The 24439-nt window shown below is 39.3% G+C and overlaps 1 protein-coding gene and 1 long non-coding RNA gene across 7 annotated transcripts in view; one reads left to right on the top strand and one right to left on the bottom strand.

Annotated features, from left to right (window-relative positions):
* Nucleotides 1-24439, top strand: part of LOC124169264 (zinc finger protein 608) — a 111313-nt gene that overhangs the window by 74543 nt on the left and 12331 nt on the right. For all 6 annotated transcript variants that reach the window (XM_046547826.1, XM_046547825.1, XM_046547821.1 and 3 more), the window contains one exon: nt 20579-20702. In XM_046547826.1, coding sequence (XP_046403782.1) covers nt 20579-20702 — 124 coding nt within the window. The remainder of the gene's footprint in view (nt 1-20578; nt 20703-24439) is intronic.
* On the bottom strand, nt 22466-22937 carry LOC124169267. The gene is made up of 2 exons (XR_006867069.1): nt 22714-22937; nt 22466-22631 (listed from the first exon to the last, which is right to left on the bottom strand). It is a non-coding gene; the product is annotated as an uncharacterized LOC124169267 (long non-coding RNA).

Here is a 24439-nt window from a genome sequence, read left to right as displayed (position 1 = left end):
ATTTATTACAGACCATTACCCTCTCATACTTCCTCCCCTCGCGTGAACGGTGAACCGCACATGTAGGCAAGTTTCATTTAAAGTCTTGTGATTTCCTGAAACAGCACATTTATTAGGCTAAAAAACACAATTTATCACATCCCGCTCTTATTTCAAGATACCTCGGCGATTTTGAATGTATATAAATATATCGAATCGATTTTAATAGATTATTTTTGCGCTCCGTGAATGAGGTGTATTGGCAAAAATATCGAGAAGCTCGATACATCGATATCGAGGTGGCATCTGGAATCCGCCCAACGAGACGCGACACGGAACCATCCACCCTTATACGGTATCTCATATGCTTCTTCCCTGTTCAGCCCACAGCGACCTCCCACCCATTAAGTCTCCTGCAAATTAAAAGATATCCCTGGTAAGGGCTGGCAACACACTTCCCGCAAAAATGAGGACGTTTGGTTCAATATACGAGAACACCCTCTCTGTAACGCCTCGGTGGTGCTCCGTTGTTTCCCGTGTTTAAAAAATCTCCAACCTTTTCTCACGGAAAAATTATGGAGTATTCACGAATAAAAAATTAAATTTCTCTGCGGTATGAAACGAGTACTAGTCTTCCATTTTGATGTGTTTTTTTTCTTCGTAAACCATGATTAAAGTCGCATATTGTCCTGCCTTGTAATGCAAATACGACCTTACGGCATTCTTGTAAAGAGGAAGGTAACAGAAACTTCTAGTTTCAAAGTATGCTCAAGTTATATTTTATCTTACGATGAAGTGAGTCTCAAGAACTAGGGTTTTGAAATCATTCTTTTATGTTCAAAATGAATTCCATGTATTCGTTGTGAGCGTTGGTAATGGGTTGCTCTCTCAAATATCCCGTCTAACAGCATAAACAGCAGTCTGTAAGCATAAAATCACTAACTGTTTCACATAATAACCAATTTTACTATCAGATATTTTTCAGACTTTTTACTGGTTTACTCTGTGTAGTAAGCGTTGCTTAAAAGTTTTGGTAATCAAAGTAAAAAAATAGTGGTCGTTTAGTAAAAAAAAATATGAACTTTATTAGAAATTCCGTTAGCATCGTAAATTTTGAATAAACTTTACCCCTGTTATAGCTATCATTTTTTTCAATTGTTTTTTGTAAAGAAATTATTTTGTCGTGGTTCGTCAATATGTATTTATCTTGGAACAAGAGTGGACGATGTTTTTATCTGGTAATAAACAGAGCTTGGAGAGGGACGTAGTTGCAATTTTGTAAATGGTATTTAATAAATGTATGTACTACGGATATCTCATCTGCTTCATATTTAATAATTACTGTTGATTTTCTCCCATTTGTGAGGTTGAATTATGAAAACCGTAGGGAATTTGCTTGAAGGCTGAATGGAATCGTGGTTGACGAAGTGTTCCACAATAAATCATTCTTTTTTTCTGCGTAATTACCCCCTTTTGTCGATTCGCCGGGGTGACCTCTGAAAGGAAACGTGCCTGAGCGAGTTGTGAGGTCTCCCGCGTGCTTTCAGTGAGACGAGGGAAATATATTCAGGATCCGAGAACCAGAAATTTCTTCTTTTAAAGCTTTACCTGTACGGATTCCTCTGAACGGTAAATTAGTTATCGTGTCTTCCACTGCTGTTAGAATTCTTCGATAACAATTGAGGCATAATTTGATTGGAATTTCCAAGGTACTGAAATGCTTTGATTTTGAAACATTCGAATCTCCAGGATATGTCTTTGCTTCTTAAATCACACGGTGTTTGGTGTGTGAAGTCGATTTTAGCTTGGAATAGGATAGAAAATTTCATTGACTTTTCAGCGAGTGGGTAAGCCCGTCGACATTTCGCCGCTAATATTTCAAGAAGTAGGCGACATATTGAAGAACAGAAAAGTACCGGTCTATTTTTTTCTTACTCTATTGGAATCGACAATAATAAAAAATGATGAACAAGCACATTAGTAATTCCCTGTAACCATAGGTGTTTTATTTTTCTTGGGTATATGTCTTGAGCGATGAGACCGGAGAATCAAATTACAAAACTATATTTCCGTGTTTCAAGCGCGTAAAAAACAACTGCTGCTTAAATATTGTAAAGGATACAATGATTTCTATGCTATAAACGCAAAAAATGACATTTTAGCATATCGGAGTTAATGTCATTATTTAAGTTAATTTGGCATGAACGCACTCAAGAATATTTTAATGTATCAGAGCTCATTTACACCCCTGTGGAAGCGTTAAGAAATGTGAAGGGTTGGTAGCCCTGTCCCAAGGAGCTTCTCATATCCCTCTCCTTTATGCACCCCACCACACGCCCCCACTTCTCTCCTCCCCGCCCACCCCGTGTCATGGCTTTGCGTTTTGAAACACTCCCGGAGCAATTAGGGCGTTATCTGCTTTGCTGCCGCGGTGCGCGACGGGAAATTCTGCTCGATGCCTCGTACGCCCCCAGGCGCCCTCTCTTCCCTCCGAGCATTCCGAATTGAATGCAAATGAATCCTTTGAAAATGTCTTGCAGAAGGAGAATGAGGTTGGAGAGAGAAGCTAAGGGAAGCAGAAATGTTTGTGTGTGGGTTTGTGGAAAAAGGGTTGGCTGGATTTTTCTCTCCCTCTCTCTCTCTCTCTCTACTTCTCTTTCTCGAGTGTTTGATGTCGTTATTTTTCTCCGGACATGTTTTTTTTCCCACCCTCTTTATTTTTTTCAAGAATGGCGGGGGCATTATCTTTCCCTTCAGTTTTTCTCCCCCTGAGTACGAATGTCGTGAAACAAATGTACCTACAGTTTTTTTTCGCCGTGCTCGAGAGAGAAGGGAGGTGGTCGTATTTAGCATACTCACATTTATATGGTTAATGACCGTGAGAAATCGTGAAGGGAACGGAGCATAAATTTAAAAAATGGTCTTCTGTCTTCTCCATTTGGAATTAGAATGTGAAATGGCGAAGTTCTAATGGTAGATTTCTACATTCGCTGTGCATTCCTTACTAATGACTGCTAATACCTGTTATTTAGTCCTAGATATTTCCGCGCTAATTTCTGCGCCGGAGAGGGGATTAAAAAAATGGTTATCATAAGCAAGTTTCACAGTGTATTCCGTTGTCCTACCTCTTAAGGTTATTTTCAAAATTTGCGTAGGTATGCTATTATTTATGAGATAACGGTTATTGATCTACTTATTTTTTAAAGCAACGCCTTATGTTCTTTCAGGAAATAATTTTGCAAACTAATGTATACCAACTCTAAAACAAATGAATACAAACTCTAAAAAGCTTGTAAGGCAAGCCGTTGGTTACATGTTTTGAGATGTAAAAGCAAGGAAGTCTTTTTTAAATATGGTGATACATATGCAATAATTCGTGTATGCTTGTTGCACCTTTTTTTAGATTTTTAAAAGCCATTCTCGCTCTCGACCTCAAAATAACTTAGTTTTCCTCATAGGGGTATTATGTCAAATTTTAATGTTATTTGCACGCCGCAAGGATATTGGTCGAAGAATTTGACTTTCAATTTCTAAAAAAATGTAGGGTCAGTTCTCCCAGAAACGTTCAATAACTTAAGCGTGACAGGTTCTATTTCAGTACTAGTACTTTTTGATGCGCTCGTTACGTAATCTATCCGTCAGTAGGACTTAAATATTTAAAACCATTGGCACGATTAGGAAGGTTCCTTTGCTGTCAGAATAATTAATTTCGCTCCGCCTTATCAACTTACCCTAAATGCTCATGGGATCAAAGATGTCTTTTTCTTTCTTCAGGCTTCACCTTCATCGACAAAAATGATTCTTTAGCCCCGTGTGTGAGTTTAACGTGAGCTCTCCAAGAAATCTACGACTGAGTTTCGCGTTATTTTGCGGAAAATCAAAGACATCGTCCCCGGAGAGCGTGAACATTTCTGGGAAAATACGTTGGAATTGGTTTCCATTGATCTTCCCTGAACTCAGACACGGTCGTCCATGCTTCTGTACCCGGTCGTTGAGGGACGCGGATAAAAATAGTTCTTCATTGTCCCTGAATAGCGTAGCGTGGCTCGCGTATTACTGGGAGGAAGTTTCCTCGTGGATTTTCAGTTTTCGTTCGCTTATTGTCGTTTTGTATGCACTTGAAGCGCTTTCGAGGTCACGTTTTATAATTCGTAGTGGTGTGATAACTTTCCGAATGCCGGAAATTCTCTGATAACAGCCCTTCTCATTTCGTATCCCTCCTGTGTCTGGCTTATTCTGTTACTCTACTCATTTTTTTAGGTTGAAAGAGCTTTTCTCGTTGTATCTTTCTTAAATTTTATTTTCAGATCAATTTGGACGTTGGACAAATCTCAATTCTTGGGTTTTTATTCCTGTAGCCGAGTTGTGGTGTATGTTTATGATCAAGTAACATAATCTTGGGAATGATAGCTCATTGGTTATGTATATATCTTTTTCCTTTCTGAAGTATTTTTCCTAAGCACCAGTTTTTCTTTAATAGCAGGATACCTTAAATGTATCGAGTTGTTGGTCGAGTTCTAATCATATGCATTTGTAAAGGTATAAAATTGTTGCTTTTATAACGGCTGTGATTTTCCGTTCTAATGCCGTAGTAATTTTCCTATATTAAAAATATCTATAAAATATTTTACTATCTCCAAACTCCTTTAATTTTGATATTGAATTTCATTTATGATGCTTGAAGGTGTTTTGGATTGAAGAAAATATTGCTTGTAATTATGGCAGGTTGCCACCTTAGCACCATTAATTTAATCTCGTGGGAATCAACCGCATTCATTTATTATTTCTAATTGTGTGAAAAAACGGGACTTCGGACAGCAAATTGCCAATTAGACGAATCAGATCGTGCAGTTATTTTCTCATGTTTTTCTGGGTATGCTCTCTTTGGATGAGATTTTAATCTTACCATGTAAATTAAGTTTTGAAGAGCATTCTAGGAGTTCAATGCCAGCGATATTTTAAGTCTGAGCACTTAAATTTGTTTTAATGATTAAATACCCTATCGCAGATGCTGATGGATTTCAAATAGCAAGCGGCAAAATTCATTAATTGTTTTGAGTTGAACGGTGTGCTTTCTCGGAATCAGAGTTATTATTATTGATAATTGACTTCGATTTTTAAGGAGACAATTTTGTCCGCATTGGTAGTTTTTATATTATTAATTAAATATGAATAAAATTTATTCGATGAAATTTGTTGCGAATGACCATTTGACAGTAATATTGAGGGAGGTATTTCTTTCGGAATTGATAACTTGGTATTTCTTCTCCCGAACGTGTCAATGATTTAATTACGAGAGTTGTTTGAGATAAATCGGTGGAGTAACTTAGAATTGTTGTTTCTTAATTGCTTGCTCTATTAATTTAATATAAAGGTGGTTTATTCAAGTATAAATGTTGTCATCACCTTTAAGAAATGACCGGTTATTAACTCATTAACAGTGAGCTTCTTCGGCACTGCTATGGTGGAATAAGCGCAGATATGAGTTTATATTATTTCCTATCGACCCGTTAAAATGCCACTGTCTGCTGGCAAACGTTAGCTATGAAGTAGTAGCCTTCACTGACAATGGTTCATATTTTTTTAGTTCCCTTCATAATTTTCTTATTCTCATCATCCGAAATAAAGAACTATTAATTTTTTTGTTGCGATTTTTCATAAAATATTAATTGTGCCCAAGGCTCATTGAAGCCTGTACAAAGTGGTGAAACCCGGTTTTCGGGAGTGCGTATAAGTTATAGCTGAATTATCTTTGCTGTGCGCTTCGTCTGCATTTGTCGGTCATATTGGTCGGTCGTATCAGTACTGATTGAGTGGTATTTTGTGAGCTTTAAATAATAATTTAGATATTTACGTTACATATTAATTTAATCCATACTGACATTGTGCCATTTTCACAGGAGTTCACTGGACAATGATTTTAAGCCTAAATAGGCATTGGACTATTTGGTTGATGGTTGAAATTATTCAGTTCAGTTATGTTATAATCAGATTTTGCAATATGGTATTTTGCTAAGTACCGTTACTTATCGTTGATAATTATTCTGATTTTTTTTATGCATCACTCAAAGAATTATTTTTAAATTCAGTATCTGCTCATGGAGTATCATTAAATTGTACCGGAATACCATTCCTTTCGCACCTTGGTGTGAGTGATCGTCTTAATCGCTGAGGAGGGCATTTCCAATGGTTGGCTTCCGCGATTGCGGTATCGCCGTAAAAAAGTGGTCTCTTCGAAAGGGTAGCATTTTTTTAAACCTAACGCCCCAAGTTCGTGACAGAAAAGTATAAAACGCTCCTCTCCTCGGGCCGGGATCTAAGCGGAGATAACGTCTTTCCCTCGAGAACAATGGGATGGTTAAAAGCAGTAACGTCGATTAATGGATGAGGAAGCAGTAGCGGGCCCGATCAACGGGTGGGCTGGGAAAAGGTGGAATTTGCTTCGGACCATTAAGTCTACGCGCGATTCTCATAAACGGGGAAATATGTTTTGCCTCGTAAAAATCAGTTTTCTTTGTTTGAAGGAAGCTAATGAACTACCGACTTTTCCTTCGGTACCCTTCCCGTTTCATTAGCATCAATTTCGAGTTGCGGAAACGTATGATTAATCCCGTTAAATTAATGTTAAACTGTAACAGTACGAGCATAATCCTGTTAATCTTAGTCCCACACTCCTACCGTTTATTATTAATACCATTATGTGTACAGTTGGGCATTTTATTATTTCTTATCGTCTTCCTTTACTCTGTCCTCTCTAATATGATCAATGCGTCGTATGATTTGTTTTCGCTCTTATTTTTCCCATCGTTAAAATGTTTCATTTCTATTTAGGGAGTTGTTAAGAGTGCCTTGATAGTAGCGAAAATGTTATACAACGTATTTTATCTTCAGATGTTCGCGAGCATTATTCAATATTTATTTGCATAATCGACCAAGTAATTAGTGATTCGTCTTGTTTACCACCTTCCTGGTGCCTTGAGTCTTTCTTGCCTCGTTTTGGTCACCTTCTTATTTTCTTCACCTTGTTGGACATATCCATTGTTGATGAGCTTCCGCCTATGTGATTTTTTTTTCTAAATTCTCGTAAATAATTTAGTGTGTCAGGTCATTGAACTAATTGCCATTTTCCAGAGTATTTTCACATTAAAAATGAAATCGCTAATGTAGGTAGATTCTTGAAGGTGACAAACAAGTTCCTACTGATGATGTTTTTCGTGAAATATCGCAGATTAGTGCTTGTAACTGCGTTAATTGAAATCTCTCTTAATTTTTTTAAATCTCTCTTAATTTCGCGATTTTAAATACTTTCATACGCTCATTTCATCTTAAGCTGTTCATTTAGTACATTTAGCCGGTATATTAAAGTTATATTGGTTCATAACTATTGTTTTAATTATGACATAAACCATATTACGCCTGAAACCACCCATTGTTATGGATACACTGATATGCATACACTCTTTTGCATGGTGCGCATTAAAATGAAATATTCTGTTGCTTGGCTTTTTATCACCTATTTAGTTTCATTATCTTTCTCTCCAACCTTCATGAAATTTCGCTCTCGTGTGGCGCCAAGTTGGTGACAATCTGCAGTTGGTATTTCGCATGCCTCGCACCCGTTAACAGGAAAATTTCCGTCGCTCGTTCCCGAGATTCAACCCGTGCGGGAAGGGTACGAGTCGTTTATATATATATATATATACATCGTACGTTTCCAATTGGCTTCCTCCTATTATCTTGATTAGGCGTGAAAGTTTCGACGTGAATCGAGAGGGTTGTGCAGTGAAAGTCTTTTTGTTCAGGGCGACGTCGAGTTAATGGCAGCGTTGACAATGGGATCGGGTGGTATTTTTCCCTCTTTTATTCTTTATTAGCTTGCCTACCTACGGGCGGGGAGGGTTTGCGGCTTGCAAGTGAGCTGTTACATATCCGTTTGCCGCAGTCGGAGCTGCCGTGGGAGAAGTTGGAAGGGGGTTAAAGCCGGCATTCATTCTTCGCTGCAGTTCCCGCTGTCTCGGCCCGCAGTATTTCGTTCGTTCAGTTGTTTGCCGACCGGGTGAAGGTTAAATGCTAATAAGACCCCGTCCACTCCTCCTCCATTATAAATATCTCTTCCCGAGCTCGGTCGAGAGGAGGAGCTAAATGCTTTCCTCTTGGGCATTGAGGGCTTTCTCTCCCAACCCTCGACTCTTCTTTCCGACCGAGAAAAATGTTAAGACTTCCCCTTTCACCGCGTGGCGAACGGATGAGAAGCTTTATTTTTACGTGTTGTATTCCCATGAGGAAGATAAACTTTGTTTCGTTTATTTTTAATCTGTCTCGTCTTTTTATATTTTATTTGTTCTCCCGTTGGCCGGCCGTTTTTCTCATTTCTTTTCCCCGCTATATATCTCCCGATTCCCCCTCCCTCCTTAGCATCTGAGCTAAAACCTCCCCTCTCGCCTCGTTTCGGCCGGAAGGAAAAAAAGCGAAACGCTCTGCGCTGCCACCATCGATCTAAAGTTGGCGACAGGTTGAGGCCATTCCGCCAGAGGGGATTTTGGGATATGGCGACTCTTTTTTTTCTTTTTTATGGCTGGTCTGATACGTATCGGTAGATAGAGATATTTCGTGGAATATCGGGCAAATAAATCGCCATAAATGAGGCTGCGATAACCATTGAGAACTTCATGCTTTTCGTTTGAATATTCTGTCGGACATGAGTCAATATTTAAAGACTGATTCGTGAGTCATTGTTCAGAATAAAGGCGTATCGCCGCATAACGGTTATCACGAAAATTCTGAGGACATCTGTGGACAGGTTTTTGCGATTTTGATTTATCAGTAGTGAAATGTTTTTTTTTTGCACTTTAAGAGTCTGTAATCGAATATTGATGGCACACATCCCGCTTCAACTAAAATATCAGATTATTATTTGTTTGCTCATACGATGTATTTTCACCTATCCTTTATATTCATTGCGGCCACGCATGTTTTGGGGAATATTGTTATCAAGTATGTTCACCTTTCTCGAATCGTTATTATTGTTAATTGAATTTACTTTATTGTATATGTTTTAAACATTTTAAATGAGTAAATATTTAATGGTATTACTCAAATGTCATAACTTCAGAAACTATCCCTTTTTAGAGTGACATTGGTCATTGATATAAAATCACTTCAAATTCAAGCTCTCTAACTTAGTCCTTTAGAACAAAATTGAATGAGAAATCATGTTCCCTTTAACTGCTCTTGAAGTATATTTTGATTTAATTGAGCTCTTAATTATTTTTCGAAATGTCATCCGATTAGATTAATCGATAGACTGATTAAGATAAGAGTGAACGAAACAAAAAGGAATGGGTTGTAAATTATTATTTCTGCGGAAAAGGTGTTCCTGAATATCAACCATGTATGGTTGCCCATCCGGTGATCAGGAGCGAAGCTTTGGAGTATCAGGGAGGGTAAAGAATCGATATTGCGGGCGTTGGAAAAATGATGACAGCCAAGGTTATAATTAAAAAAATCTTTCTCGAAGTCAGTCACTGACGATGCATATCAACGCCCATGGTTTTTTCCCCTTAATCTCGAGTTTGCATTCTATGTGAAGTTACTTAAAATGAGAAAATGCCCTATCCCTCTTATTTGTATGATCGAAAGTATCCTCTTACAGGTTCTAGAATAATTGCGAGTTGAGTATTTTACGCATTGGTTTAAGTCGTGTTGGAAGTATGAGTTTGACTTCTTTGCACGAGTGAGGTTAGCAGCTATGGACTGTTGAAGATAATATGGCAATTATGAATAAATGATGGCCTTATTACCTATTGATGGAATTATAATGGCTTTTCTTTGTGGTGAGAATTAACCTAAGATTACTAATTGTAAGTCTAAAACTTTGACGTGTGCTAACGGGGTATTTGTCCATGCGTTCAATTTTGGAATTCTGGTTTGTTTTGGATGAACTACGTTGTAGCATATTTCTCATTCTGAGGCCAAGATCTGGTGTACGCATCACGTCCTAGGCAGCTAGCGTTTATAAATCAGCAGCGGTGAGAAGCACTCATCGAATCCCCATTTCCATTCTGTATCTTTCAATCCGGTTCTGCTCTCTGTCCTCCGTTTGGATCGTTAGCGATATCCATTTGGCTTTTAAGTGAAGGGTGGGTTATCACCAATTTCTGACTTCGCGGTTGAAGTCTCTCACATTCTCTATCTTTATAAATGTTTCTTGCAAACGATATCCCCCGGTAAGGAGTGATTACTTACCCTCGTTAAATTTCTGTTTACTCGTAATGGATATTACGATTACTTTAAAAGATTTCACAGTAATGACTCGTAATGAACGCAAAGCCAGATGATGTTAGATATTATTACGTTATTTTACGCAGTATAAAACTATTCCTATAGCAAGTATTTCAACAATTAGCTATTACATTTCTCTTTTCTTGGTTGAACAAATCTTTTTGGCGTTAGTTTTTACTCATCATTCGGTAGCGTCACGGCGTCTGGCTTTGAATAATAATTTGGTGAGGAAATTTTAATTGAAGTCAATAATTAATTGGAATCCAAGCCTGGCACAGACGACAAATGTGGATACATTTCGCTTCTCAAAATTAAAATCCGTCAAATGAAACCGGAGAGATAAAATATTTGTATCCGGCGATTGGCACTGGTGTCAGTATGACCTTTTTTTCTTATGGAGGGCCTTGATATGCTCGTTAAAGGCTTTGAGTATCCGTTTTATGACTTGATGTCTTCGAAATCTTGCTTTATGCGACTCGGCGAAAGGTCGAAAATGCCATTTGACCCTTTCTCCCGTCTGAATGTCAGCACTTCGTGGCTGTCTTTTTATCTCGCCGGTCATTACTTTATTAATACAGTTTTTTTATGATGGAGTTATCACGTTTCAGTTTGATGGTTTGGTAATCTTTGAAGTGGCTTAACATCTATCACGCGCGGCTGCTTCGTATTTTCTCCGCGTTCAAGACATCATCCGCATTATCTGTTTTCTCCCTGTCTTCCTTGAGTAGCGTGTCTATATCTTTTGAGAGCTGTTCTCGACCTTTTGATCCTCTCTCAGGTCGCTGATTACTTTCAGTACACGGTTAAACTTGTGTGCAACTATATCGGCTCTTGATGGATATTGGAGTCGGAGCAGGTAGTTGTGAAATCTTGGCTGAGTGTGGTAGTTGTGTGTGCTAATTTTCTCGATGATCCGATAATTATCAAATAAATTTCGTAGAAATTGGCGTGCGCATAGTTAGATGCAAATTACTCGTGTTTATGCTTAATACCCTCATTCGCAGCCCTGCTAAATCAGTTCGTTGGGTTGGGCTCTAATATGCTCTTAAATACAAGATGTGATATTAGATTATATGTTCTAGGTGTTCTGAAAGAATTCTACAAGACAGGTATGAATCGCTTTATTGTTTAAATGGTATGTAAAACGAAGCATATTTGAGTTCCAATTTTGAAAAATAGTGTCGCAACTAATTATTTTCATCTACATGATGCCATGCGGGCCATCTCTAGGGTGTTAGGCAGGGATTGACTGATCGTCAGCATTCATCTTAGAGTAGTTAACCGACTTATGAGCCACGTGTTTATCAAAAATATGTATACAATAATATAAATGAGGCATGAACATTCGTTCAGGTGGTTTTAGCTCTCACCAATCATGCATTGCTCTTTGGAACATAAGACTTAGTGATGTTACTCTTATTTAGAGAGCTAATATCACAATACGGTTAGTATAGGAAACTAGTTATCATATTTGTTTTCTGACATGTGATCGTTAAAAGGATAACTCGCCTCTATCAAAGGTGGTCAAAAATTTTGTCATAATTTGCGGGTAGCTCGTTGTAATTGACGCGGATTTTCACAGCTGGTCGCCCTGTCTCGGTGAGCATTCATCATGCTCGCTTTCAGTGGTTGGGCAATTGTCCGAGGGAGCTTGGGTCCAAGTGTTTGGGTATGAATTGTCCATGGGACGAAGCGTCTGAGCGACCATCCGAAGCAAGGTCTCCCTTCCAAAGGACCAACTTCTCATTCAAACCTGCCCAACCGGCTTGTCTGGGGGCCCTTCGGGTTTCCCGTCCACCGGACTTCGAGGCTTGGGGAAGAAAGGGGCTTTTCTAATAGAGATGAGAACGTGTCAATCGCTGGAAATGGGAGTGTCAGTCCTGAAGATCTTTTAATTCTAAATGGCACGGATTATGCTTTGAACAGGTAGGAAAACGAGCATAACGTATGGTCTTTCCCTAGCTTCTGGATTTTCACGGTGTTGGAACTTGTTCAATGACGACAGTTCTCATGGTATTTCGACCAGCGCCCTTAGGTCGTGTGCCGGGTTGATATTTTGGCAGCTTCACATGGCTGTTGTTGATCATTATATGACGCCCTTAGGTCGTGTGCCGGGTTGATATTTTGGCAGCTTCACATGGCTGTTGTTGATCATTATATGACTGTGATACGAAATTTTAATATTTCAATTAGTATTGGTTATTGATGTCTGGTTTGGGCAGTGTTTCATCCACGAATCGCTTTTAATAGCCACGTAATGGAACAGGACTACCTTATTGACCATAGCACTTTGTATTTAACTGGAAATTTAGAGCGGCACATTTAGGCAGAATATATATATCGGGTTGATTTACTTAATATACCTGATTGTGAAAATGCCCAAAAACAATCTTAATATTACTGATGGTCGAGGCATCAAAGAGGTGTTCAGATAAAATAGCAGCACAAAAGGGGGGGGGGGGGGATCAGAAAGAGGGTCAGTAATATGGAGAAAATAATATTGAATAGTTTCGGACATTAAGCAGTAGTTAGTACGAGTTTTAGGAAAAAATTTAACATCCCCTTATTGATCCCTCTATCGCACGAAGTTTATGTCGTAGTGAAGTGATTGCCAGATTTGCAAGCCCAGGAAGAATATGGACGGCGTGTCTTATTTCCAAAATCGGTAAATATCTACTATCAGTATTTTTGACCCAAAATTCCGAAATTTCAGCAATGAAACAAAACAGCCATTTAACGCCCTGAGTGATTATCTTTTTAACCCTCTCCAATGAATTTTCTTAATATCGTGCTCTATCCTCTATTTATTTTTTCTGCGGTTCTTTATAAATAGAGTGGTAGATAATGAAATTATAATTTGTTGTTTATAATCAACGTGGAACAGTGAAATAAAAAGTGAATATTATTTCATGTTGTAAAGTATCTAGTTATATACATCGAGAGCACAGCTGTCGCTACTCGTATAAGATCATTTTCTTACCGATGCATTCCAATGGATATTTTATGAAATATGAGTTCTTGTAAAATATGGATGTTATAACATTTTTAAACTTTCAAAATATTTATGTTGTTATATTTTGATTTGTATTGTTATTTATATTAAATTGTGCTAAAATTATGAAAATATGATGACGAGCTACACTCGTCATTACGCGATTTGATATCGGAAGTTCAAGACGAGCTAGGATCGCCATTTCAGTGCCAGGGGTTAAAAAGAAAAGTTCAATATATTATGGTTGTGGGTGCCCATAGCAAGCACCCGCGTCCCATCGTGGGCAGTGCGAACGCGAGGCCATAATTTATGGGCGGTGGGCTGGGACAGGTTTTCCGACCACCTCCTCGGCCTTCCTCGGGCTTCACCCCACCCTATCCCCGGTCGGATTCGGCTGCGCGACAAGAATGTCGACTGGAGTTGTCACGCAAGCCACTGCCGCAGACCGAGGCCACCCGAGCTCATTTTTTTGTTTCGTAACAACGAGGCTCACCTTTTTCCTCCGGTAGTAATTTGTGTGTTCCACGCTGCTCGTAATCGAATGGCTGCCATTTGCAGGTTATGATCCGAGTTGTCTCTCCTCTTTCTTTTTTTTTTTAGAAAAATTTCGCACGAAAACTGGTGAGTCGTTTCTTCCAGTTCTTCTCGCCACTAGATTAACTGCAGTTTCCGAGAAAGTTTGCCGCTCAGTTCCTTGCGGAATTTCACATTCTGGGAAGGCCGTGAGATTCTCTTTATAGGTTTTGATGCTTCCCTCAGAGCTATCCCTGCCCGTATTTTATATGTCAGATTGAGGGGATGATATAGACGCATTTTGTACCGTTCCAGATGTTTTTATTTTATCGATCTAGGTTTCAAGGTAATATTTAATTCTCAAGCTGTCGTGACAGGTGTTAAGATGACGCTTGAAAATACATAATGGCGAGACCCAGGTTAATGAAACAAATTTTTGTGGAGCAGTACGGAGGGAATTCATTTGAACTTATGCTCATTTTTATTGGCATGACATCTTGTGTATTTTTCTCAAGCTACGGTTGTGTTTTCCCTTCAGGTGGGCGGCATTTTACGTCGGGCTATTGCCATAAATCAAAGACCTACGCCCTTATCTTATTACATTGCATGACCTCGCCTTTTTATTCGCGAAGAGATGTTATCAGATTGGTTTATACCTTTTAAACTCAATCGAGAGTATTCAACGAGGCCATAACGTAGCCATTATCATCGGAAGCCTTTTGATCCAAAGATAAGCCTCCCGAATTCCCCCACTGTAATGACTCTGTCAAGGATCATTAAAATTCTTTATATTTAATCTGATTTTAATTTCTATTAAATTTAATAAAGTATCGATAATTTCGCATTCCTAGCGGGGCCTTGGTTTCTTGTTGTGAATGCTTCAAAGCGTAATGTATCCGTAAGGCATTTCTTTTTTTTTTTAGTATTTTATTTTTGCCTATCGATAATTACTTGACACATTTTTGTCGTGACTATCAGTACAATTGAGAAAATAGGATTGAATAATTAAAAAGAACAATAGTGCTAAATAAATTTAAAAAATAGAACGTAATTTCGCCTAATGATAAGCCTCTGTAACACATTTCGAAATTGATGAGATTGGAAATATCATGTTCTGGAAGTGGTCTTTGGAATTTTGAGATGGCAGATAGGTGGATGATTTTTGCTGATAATTTGATGTCCAAAGGTATAAAATGTTGTTCACAGTTTAGTTCGAAGCATCGATGGATACCTATCGATGGGCAAGGTGTTGGACTAGAGGCAGAAATTAACTATTCACATTGAGTTAATAAGTTTCTTGAAACTAGTAAGCTCTAATTTCCCTATCCACATTTGTCTATCTTCTTCAAATACCTCTTTGTTTCTCTATGTCAATTTCAAGTAGCAGTATACTGCTTTTCCTGTGAATATTATTCGTAAGGGAACGGCGAGACCGTATTGTTTTGTCCCTACTTTCTCACATTACCAAGGGGCGTAATTTGGTTGTTGGGAAGCGGAATTATCTACCAGGAAATCTGGAATTTCTTTGAGAAGTTATTTTTATACAGGACGTTTAGCGAAGCCTGAAATTCTGTTCTGTGGTACCATCAAAAGTCTATTTCAACGCAATAAATTTTTATATATTTATTAATATTATATTTTTTGTACATTTTTCCTATTCTCTTGGAATTAATTTGTGCCTCTAGCCTTGTTCTCTTGGTGGTACTGCAGGGACAAGTGACTTAGTACGCAGTCACGCGCACGGGCGCAAAGCTAAATACACCTATGGATGAAGTTCGCCAATTATCATGGCGAACTTCATCCTTTGGTGTATTTAACTGTTCTCTTGGTGATTAAGTTTTGAAGCTTATGAATATGTTTTGTGTGAATTGTCAGATAATCATTGAATACAAGTGTAATTCTTTCTTCTTCATAAAAGAGCATTTTGGAACACATATATTGAAGTTATCTTGATAAAGGTTACATAATACCAAGTGATTAGGATTGTGACTTTTGAATTGGTTTACTTTGTAGGTACTTGCTTTCGTTAAAGTTTTTCTATGGCGTTTGATAGCGAGCTTACATATTTGGAATGCTTGTTTGATCATTTTAAAATCTACATCCTAAACTTGAATGCTTTTTCTAATTTTTACTTGAATAATTTATTTTTTAATGAAAAACTCTAAACAGCGATTAGATTTAATTGACAACTTTCCTTGATATCTTTTTTTGATGCGGTAAGGAATGCGATGACGATGTGAGTTCCTTAAAAATCTTGAGGTTATTCTTTCTATTTTTAATCTTGATTTTTAAAGACTAGACTCTCTCTTATAGTTTACTATGAATTCAGTAGAGCTTATGCATCGTAACAGTATTAATGAGAACAAACTTGATCCTTGCAAATTGCATGCCTGAGGTAACATTCTATTCCTTATTCGCTGTTGAGTGTACTTAGAGTTTTTGCAAACGTAGTATCTTAAAACTCTCAAAACCTGCATTTACTTGAGACACAAATCGCAGGCCTTATGCCACATTTTGTGGAAAATATCCACCCTTTCGCTACTAGTATAACGGGAGTAATATTCGAAAACGATAGGTTTATATACTGTTCGTAGTGAGATAAGATCACAGCATAAATCACCTTTATGTGATTTGTTTTCCTTTGATTCTCACGTTACTTAATTTATCTTTTTTACTTATAATTGCCGAAAAATATGCCCTGAGTAATTAATAGTTACGTTTGTAATGCATTGCTCCGAGTGCTGTTAGAGGAATGAATGGCTAATGTTTGTTGATGAGGCCCATCTCTGCCTCTTGCGCGTACAATACGTGAGTGGATTCTGGGGAGAAACACTCTTAGTCATGTGCCATAGAGGTAGGTGGCTCTAAGGGTATCATATAGATGTAGATAAGTGGGATTCCTTATGATCCACAATATTTTCAAGGACAATCTCAAGTTTCGTGCCCTAGGCGAGACTCGAACTCGCGACATATGGACTGCCGGGCTGCCTCGTCACCGGCATGGCTACCAGTATTTCCTGTTTAAGAATCACCGGGGCGTATAACTCGGGGGATCTCGGAGCGTTTTTGACGTCGGAGGAAATATAACCCGCAGAGAGGATGAATTCCCCCCTCCCATGGTTCCAGAGCCCCAATAGCACCTCCCGCCCACTTGACAAACAGTTCTTTTCCGTGCGGAATAAAATCGGGGACGGAAACAGCTCCGATGGGTCCGTGGCGATAGGGAAGGAAGGCTGCTGCCTGCTCTTCGGTAGCCCTGAGAGGAGATTGATTGCACCGATTTCCACTCCCTCTGGTGTTTCCCCCTCGTACACACGGACGTCCCCTCCCCCCACTCCGTACAGAACCTCCCTCGGTCGCGACGCCCAACTGGAAATGAGACGTTGCGGAGGGGATTCGTTCATTTGTAACGATTCTCCTTAAGGATGGAGAAGGAACCAACCCGCTGTTCTCTTAGAAGTAGAATTGAGATTTATTGATTTGATTGTATCGATTAATTGCTGTTGCATAAATCCAATCATTATTAAAAGAGAGTAAAGAGTCAAAAGAAAGACTAAATGCTAAAAATTGCTTCTTGCTATGATAAAATATTATAAAATTATTGAAGAACATTATGAAAGGGCAAAATAATAAATCTTTAAAAAAGATAATTCTGATATTTTCAGTATCAATTCTTTCAAATGTTTTCAATTTAGTGTTTAAGTTTCTGCTAGCATAAACAACGCACTGCACTCACAACGAAGACATTTGAGTACAAAATTTATTGTTTTTGTAAACTGGCTGGCCGTGGTGAGCTTGATTCACCGGCAAGGCTGAAACGTACACTGCGACGCTTCAAATGATGAGAGTTGCGTCGACGGCTAGGTCATTTTGCACCACAACCTAATCATTTCATTCAAATCATATACTTGGAATAGAATAATAGGATACTTTCTGTGTACGTTAGCTAAGTGAAATAGGCAGGTATGTTAAAATATTATAATAAAGACCAGGAGCGGATCCAGGATTTCTTTCTGGGGGTATCAAGCAAGGCCGTATCCAGGATTTTGTCCTGGATGCGCACAAGAATACCTCGTGATACAAAACGAACGCAATGAAAATGGGACCGTATTAAAAATCTTGCATATTTTTAAGGGCCTGAGGGGGGGAACGTGCCCCCCCCCCCTCCCGATCCGCCTATGATAGACTTATTTCATATATATCCTTAGTACGATATCTTTGTTTACCATTTTCACCTGTAGTTGCAGTTATGACCTTGTCAATCCAATACAGCTCGACGCTGTGTAACGAGTCATTAAACTCGTTCAATTAGGCGAGATAATTCAAAATGAAGCAGTCTTTCCAGTGATCTGGAAATGAGCATCCTATAATATCCTTTTTGTTGAACGAAACCCAAATGAGCGGGTCTTTTTGAATGAACGGAACTTCGTGCGATACACGGCGGTCCCCCCACTCTTTCCTTTGGAGACCACCCTCGTCCGCTCCGCCCATCTCCCGACGCTGCTCAATATTGTAACGGAAAGGGAGGGAAGTGCTGCGTCGGGAGGATCGCTTTGCTCGTGGCAGGAAAGAGGCTTCACTTCCCCCCACACACCCTGCGATCCTATTATATTCGTCTCGGCTCCCCCCACCCCTACCCATTTATCCCCCCCCCCCCAACCCCCTTTGTCGTTGAGTTGGCCGCACACATCCGTGCCGTAATGACAGGGGCCTGAACCGCAGACCACCGCCCCCGTATACGGTTCCGACCGGCTTGTGATGCTCGCAACGGATGAGACTAGAGCTCCCAGAGCGTTCACATCAGGCGGAACTTAACTTGGGTGACGTAACTTTGGTACTAAAGCGTATCTTAGGACTTCATTTACTTAACTTCAGTACACACTCAATCGAGTATACATTATAATCGTTTAAAATATTGAAAATCGGTGGTGGATTTTCATTTAAACGTTACGTGTAAAAGTTTCTAATGAAACAAGGACTGCCTTACGGGAAGGCTTGAAATTTAGCGTAACTTAAGTTCATAAGGACTTAAGTTGCGCTATTTAAGGCAGTCTTAGTTTCATTTCAATCTTTTGCGTGTAAAGTGTTCTTAAATCCATCACCTTTTTTCAATATTTTAAATTATTATAATGTATACTCTTTGAGCCTGTACAGAAGTCAGGATACTTCTGGAACAATTAAAGAGGAATTTATACCAATATCTACTTATTTTGGGGTCCACAGTCTTAGGTTTTTTTTTACTAATATGTAGAAGTTCGTATGTATATTCGTGAACTTTCCACGACCTTATAATGTGAGATAACTCGGTGTTAGTCAACTGGGTGAAACTCTTATCTCTATCACCTTTCTCCTTATCAACCAATGAGGTCTTATTCGTAAAATCAATAGTTATTTCTCTGAAGTGCATATTCCGCTCATCAAAATTGGTATGATTTTTTCTAGCAGCCATTTAGTTCGTACAACTTTAGTGCGTCTGAAAACTTTTCGTGCATTAACTCCTGATAATTTGACTTTTGTACCTACCGTGTAGATGCTGTTTTTACTTCTTGAATTAAAAATGTCAATTATCGCTTGCCGACAGTTTCAAGTATTGTGAGTGTGGTGTGAACGTAAGTCTTCTCTTGAACGTTTTCGTATCTGAATGCGAAAGTTCTGGATTATAGTCCGTTTAAGTTGTGTTCTATGCGGCCGAAATTCTCCTCTCTGATGCAATGGTTAAAGTCCAAGTAATGACAGCGTGGATTGAAGCACGTGTTGAGATGTGTAATGACGATAAAGAGTGACAAATAATGACTTGCTTTCCACGACGGATAATGTTTTTTGGGTCTATTGCAACGTTTCCTCGCTTTCATTTCGTCTGAGTGTTCGCTTAAATTATGGGATCGGGCGTGTTGCCAAATTTTCTAGAATTTCAGGGTTCGTTTCTGTAGTTTCTCTCGAGTAGTTATTTAGGAACAATTCATATATTTAAATACGTACGCTGTCATCGTTTACCCGAATCCTTATGAAGTTACGTTTTCCCCGTATTTACCTTGAGTAATAACTTAAAATGATTTTAATTGGCTGATATAAGGCTTCTCTACTTTTGATGTCATTAATTGGCTATTTAAAATAATTTTGAGGTATCCCGCGGTATATTATATATTCTACTCCTCTCTGATTCTACTCAACCGTAGTATGCTCAATTTAATGTTTTAGCTGCATCTTTAAAAAAATGACGCTTTGCAATACATTAATAAGACTTAATGCGCCAAATCAGTCTACTATAGTTTGGTATATGTTGGCATTAGTGCTGATTAGTTTTATGTTACCCACTGTATGCCCAAACTTGAAATTTCTGTTCACTTCTGAAAATTAATCATTTATAGGAATTGTGGCATTGTGTATCAGGCATTTTTGTACAATTAACGCGTAACTTAGCCTTGCAATGGCTATCTCAATTGTTTTACTCTACGGCAAGTGATTGTTAAGTTTTACTATAGCATGGTAGGGTTTTTGCTGAAAGTGAGAAAGCATGTGTATCATAGAGAATATTACTTTTTGCGGAAATATATCAGCGAGGATCATTAATGAATTATGTATAGGTGAACAGTAGTTTTTGAGCCTTTTCTGTCAGTTTTGTTGGGTGGTATCAAAGGCGTTGATTTCGGGAAGAAAATGCTTGTTGATATTTCTCCAGAAATTTCAGTTATCCTCGAAGCTGCTAAATTTATAAATATTAAGGTGTTGGATTGTGGTATTGTAGTTATGTTTTTGCTGTAATTTTTTCTTTGCCTTTCCCTTATTTATTTCTAAACCTCGCTTCATTCGCAGGACATGCTGGACGTGTGCGTGGGCACGAGTGTGGGGACGATCACGGAGCCGGACTGCTTGGGTCCGTGCGAACCAGGAACCAGCGTCACCTTGGAGGGCATCGTATGGCACGAGACGGAGGGAGGTGAGTTACCCACGTGCAGCCGCCATGTTTTGCCGCACGCTATTCGCCTGGGGTGTGCCTCTCTTGGAAGATGTGTGACCATTGCAGTTGAATTAACCTGCACGAATCTGGCCTAAAGGAATGCTAAACTTGACTTAAAAAGTAATGAAACAATACTAATTGAAGGGGTGAGAAGCCCAGGGGTGCAAGTGATATTTTTTCTACACAAAGTTAGGTATAGAAATTGATAAAAGACATATATAAAAACCTGTTGGCCAAGGGATACGAGTGAATGTCTGTTCTGTGTTGACATTGAGTGAAAAATCAATTGCACTTCGAAATATCTAGTTTACTTTGTTTTCTTTACCCAATTTCTGTATCTAATTCTCTATAGAAAAAAATGGCTTCTCATCCCCACAATTAGTATTTATGGTGGCTATTAGTGTGAAAATCTTACGTCTCCCTTTAATTTTTGTGGTTTAAATGGGATTGTCATACCTAATAATTTCCCATGAGACTTGTAGTGCGAGTTCAGTTCTTCACGTTCGCTAGCTTATGGTTTATGAATAAATTTCATCCTAGGAGATGGCAATCACATATTGGTTACAAACGTAATTTAGTTTCAAATGTGAAATTTTCATTTGAATTTCTATATTGAAAATACATATTAATAATGTAAACATATCTGCCCTATATAATCCAGATTTTTACCAAGCAATCGGGGATATATAAGCAAACTCTTGAAAGCGAGAATATCCCGATAACCTTGGCGTGTGGAAAATCTATTTATGATACCTATCTCGGAGTTTAGGATTGAATTGACATGAGGGATAGAATTGAGAAATGTTTTTAGCCAAAAGCGGATAAATACAATCAGAGTTAGGGCGAGAAAAATTAACTTTGACCACATATCAATGCTATGTAGTTGTTTGTTGTCAGTTTTAAGATGTTTTATCAGTGAGGTTGCTAATGGAATAAGGATTATCAGTTAGGAGCCCCAGAGAATAATATGTCGTAGAGACGTGCTATTGTCGACCATGTCTTCCAACTAATCTTTAAAAATTCTCTCATTCTCTTCTGAACGGTTTACGTATGAATTTCACTCGGTCGTTGCTTGCGGCGAATTTTCTATCTACTGAAGTATCTCATGGTTGGTCGTCATAACATCCTAATGAGAGTAACTCACCGAAGTTGAAGATTTTGGGAGCCAAAACAAACAAAATATTTCACCTTTACCCTAGGCGATGATGAGAGTGTATTGTCGTTCGAAACGAACCGAGGTATGAAAAACGCCGTAAGTGGTGAAATCTCATTCTATTTGTAAACAAGTAAAATTCGAAATTTCACGTTAGCCCTACAGAGTATTCAAATGACTATGTTTTGGTCCTCTGCGCGAGATACTGGGAAATTGAGTCAAATTCGGATTTTTGAGAACATGTTAGACTTGCATGGATTTGCTTCTTGCTGTATCGCAAACCAAATCGAGATTGCGTCCATAAAATATAAAAACAAATGCCGGTTCGTTGATGCCCTTAATTGCTCCTTCAACAGGCTGAAACAAAATTTACCCTAACTACAGAAGCAAAAGGTTAAATGCCTGTACTAAATTTTCCTATCCAACATTCTAGCCGTTAAACTCTTTTTATTGGGTGCAAAGTTGACCCTGTCAAATAGTTAACTTATTGAAGTACAAATTGGGCGTTACTTTTTAAATACAAGCACGCGTTTATCGTTTGCGGCCATGCTTGGTAGAAACTCGAAATAAGAAATGAAAACTCATTTCATACGTTATACATAGATATTTGATTTCATATTTACCTATAGTTACCACAATAGTGTGTATATATTTCGAGGTGTGTATTAAGGCACATAATGACGTACTGCTGTCCAAGCCATGGTTAGAAATGAAGTATCAGCGTGGAACTTATGAAGCAAGTGGATTTTCATTTCCTGCAGGAATATGTGTTCTTTATAAGGTGAGAGATTAACTTTTATGGAAATCATGAGGACGTAGTGAAACGTGATCACTTACGTGAAGGTGGCAATGAGTAGTGGCCATTTCTTCTACGTAGTGACTGTCCTCTATTAGACTCAAGTCCTGTCTTTCTCTCAACCGCCTTGAGTTAAATTCTTCAGTAGTGTTCAAGCGGCCTCTATGCTTTCCACGTCGGAAAGGCATTCCCGGGAGAGCGAGAGAGATTGGTTCTTGGCTCTCCCATTGGCGCAGCAGCGCCGCTCCTTTGTTTCAACAGATTCGTTCCGGCTCAGTTGCGCACTCGAGGAGTGGAGGTGAACGTTCCCTCACTCTGGCTTGACCTTCAGACTGCTCCCTCTCGCGTAGGGGAAGCGTGGGAGGGGAAGGAAATAGTGTTGTTTACTCCAAGCACCTCCCTCTCCCCACACCAAGCGAGTAAGTAATGAGAGCGAAGAGTCGATTACATGGAGCGGGTTTACAAGCTGCAAGCGCTCTCGAGTCACTAGAGGCCAGTGAGCTCTCGCCCCGTGTAATCTAGTTCATTACCTAAATAGCATATAGTGAACGATCTGCCTAGAGAGTTGAATGCCGGGATACTGTGAGGATTATATGAGGCGGGTTTACTATTTGCTAGTGGCTAGAAAGCACTAGCGGCTTGTGAAATCGCCGAGTGTAGTCAGGCTCATTATCTAGGTTACTAGTAGTTAGTACCTAAGCAGTATTTCCAGAGAGTTGACAGTCGATATGCCATTGCATGAAGCGATTTTACAAGCTACAAGTGGTCCAAAGTCACCAGCGGTCAGTGAGCTCTGGACCAGTGTAATCAGGTTCATTATCTGTCCTGCGGATAGCAAAACAGTCTGCCTCCAGATGGAATTGAAATGGAAACGGCGAAGTAAATACTTATAAATAGATGTTATTAAAAATCTGATACTTGACCGCCTTGGTGAATATTGAATTCTTTGGAGATGAAATTTCCAACCGAAAAGAAGAACATGAAAAGAAAAGCTATCCTCATGGTTAGCTAAACAGAGATCTATCATGTCAATCACATGTTCAATGTTGATCCTATGCGCAGAAGGTGATGCGCACCTGTGTGCAGTCTGAGAACTTCAGTAGACTCTCGCTTTACGATATTAATACCTTACGGAGGACCGACCGTAACGCGAACCTGTTTGAAGACCACCGGATACTATGGATGTGTCTTAGGTAAAAAACGCGTTTCGTTGGCAAATAAAGGGCAGAATTACATAAGCGATGGACTATTACGCGACGGGAAAAAAATCGGCGAATTTCAATATTTTTAAAAGGGCACGCAAAATTTGCCGAGATCGTGTGACCATATCGAGTCCATCGTAGATCTGGGGGTCTGTTGTAGTTAGATAGCTGGTTACCGAATGAGTCTCATGCATGTCTTCGCCACTAGCTGACTTTCCACCTTCTAAACCCGCCGGCTCGCCGTTCGTATGAGCCTGCTCCAGCGTAATCCACCCTCAGAAGGTGCCGAGGGAGGCGTCGCGAGTACACCAATGCATATGCGGGGCAATTAATGCGTGGTTGTTCGTGACGCGTCGGGGGTCGGGGGAACGTAAGTGCAGTGTTTAGACGAGAGGTGGATAAATTGCCCGAGAAATGAACGCCGACTCCCCTCCCTTCCTCCCCCCTCCACGCCTTATCCCAGCCACTCCCCCCTTCCCCTGCCTGCCAGCGCGCACGGGGAATATGAAAGGTTCCGGAAAAAAGGCGAGGAAATTATTTTCATCTCCATTCTGCCGGAGTTTTC

Source organism: Ischnura elegans, chromosome 12 (genome assembly GCF_921293095.1).
Source record: "Ischnura elegans chromosome 12, ioIscEleg1.1, whole genome shotgun sequence".
NCBI classification, from domain to species: domain Eukaryota; kingdom Metazoa; phylum Arthropoda; class Insecta; order Odonata; family Coenagrionidae; genus Ischnura; species Ischnura elegans.
Note: the sequence above shows the minus strand (reverse complement) of the source record. Positions and strands in the feature narration are given on the sequence as shown.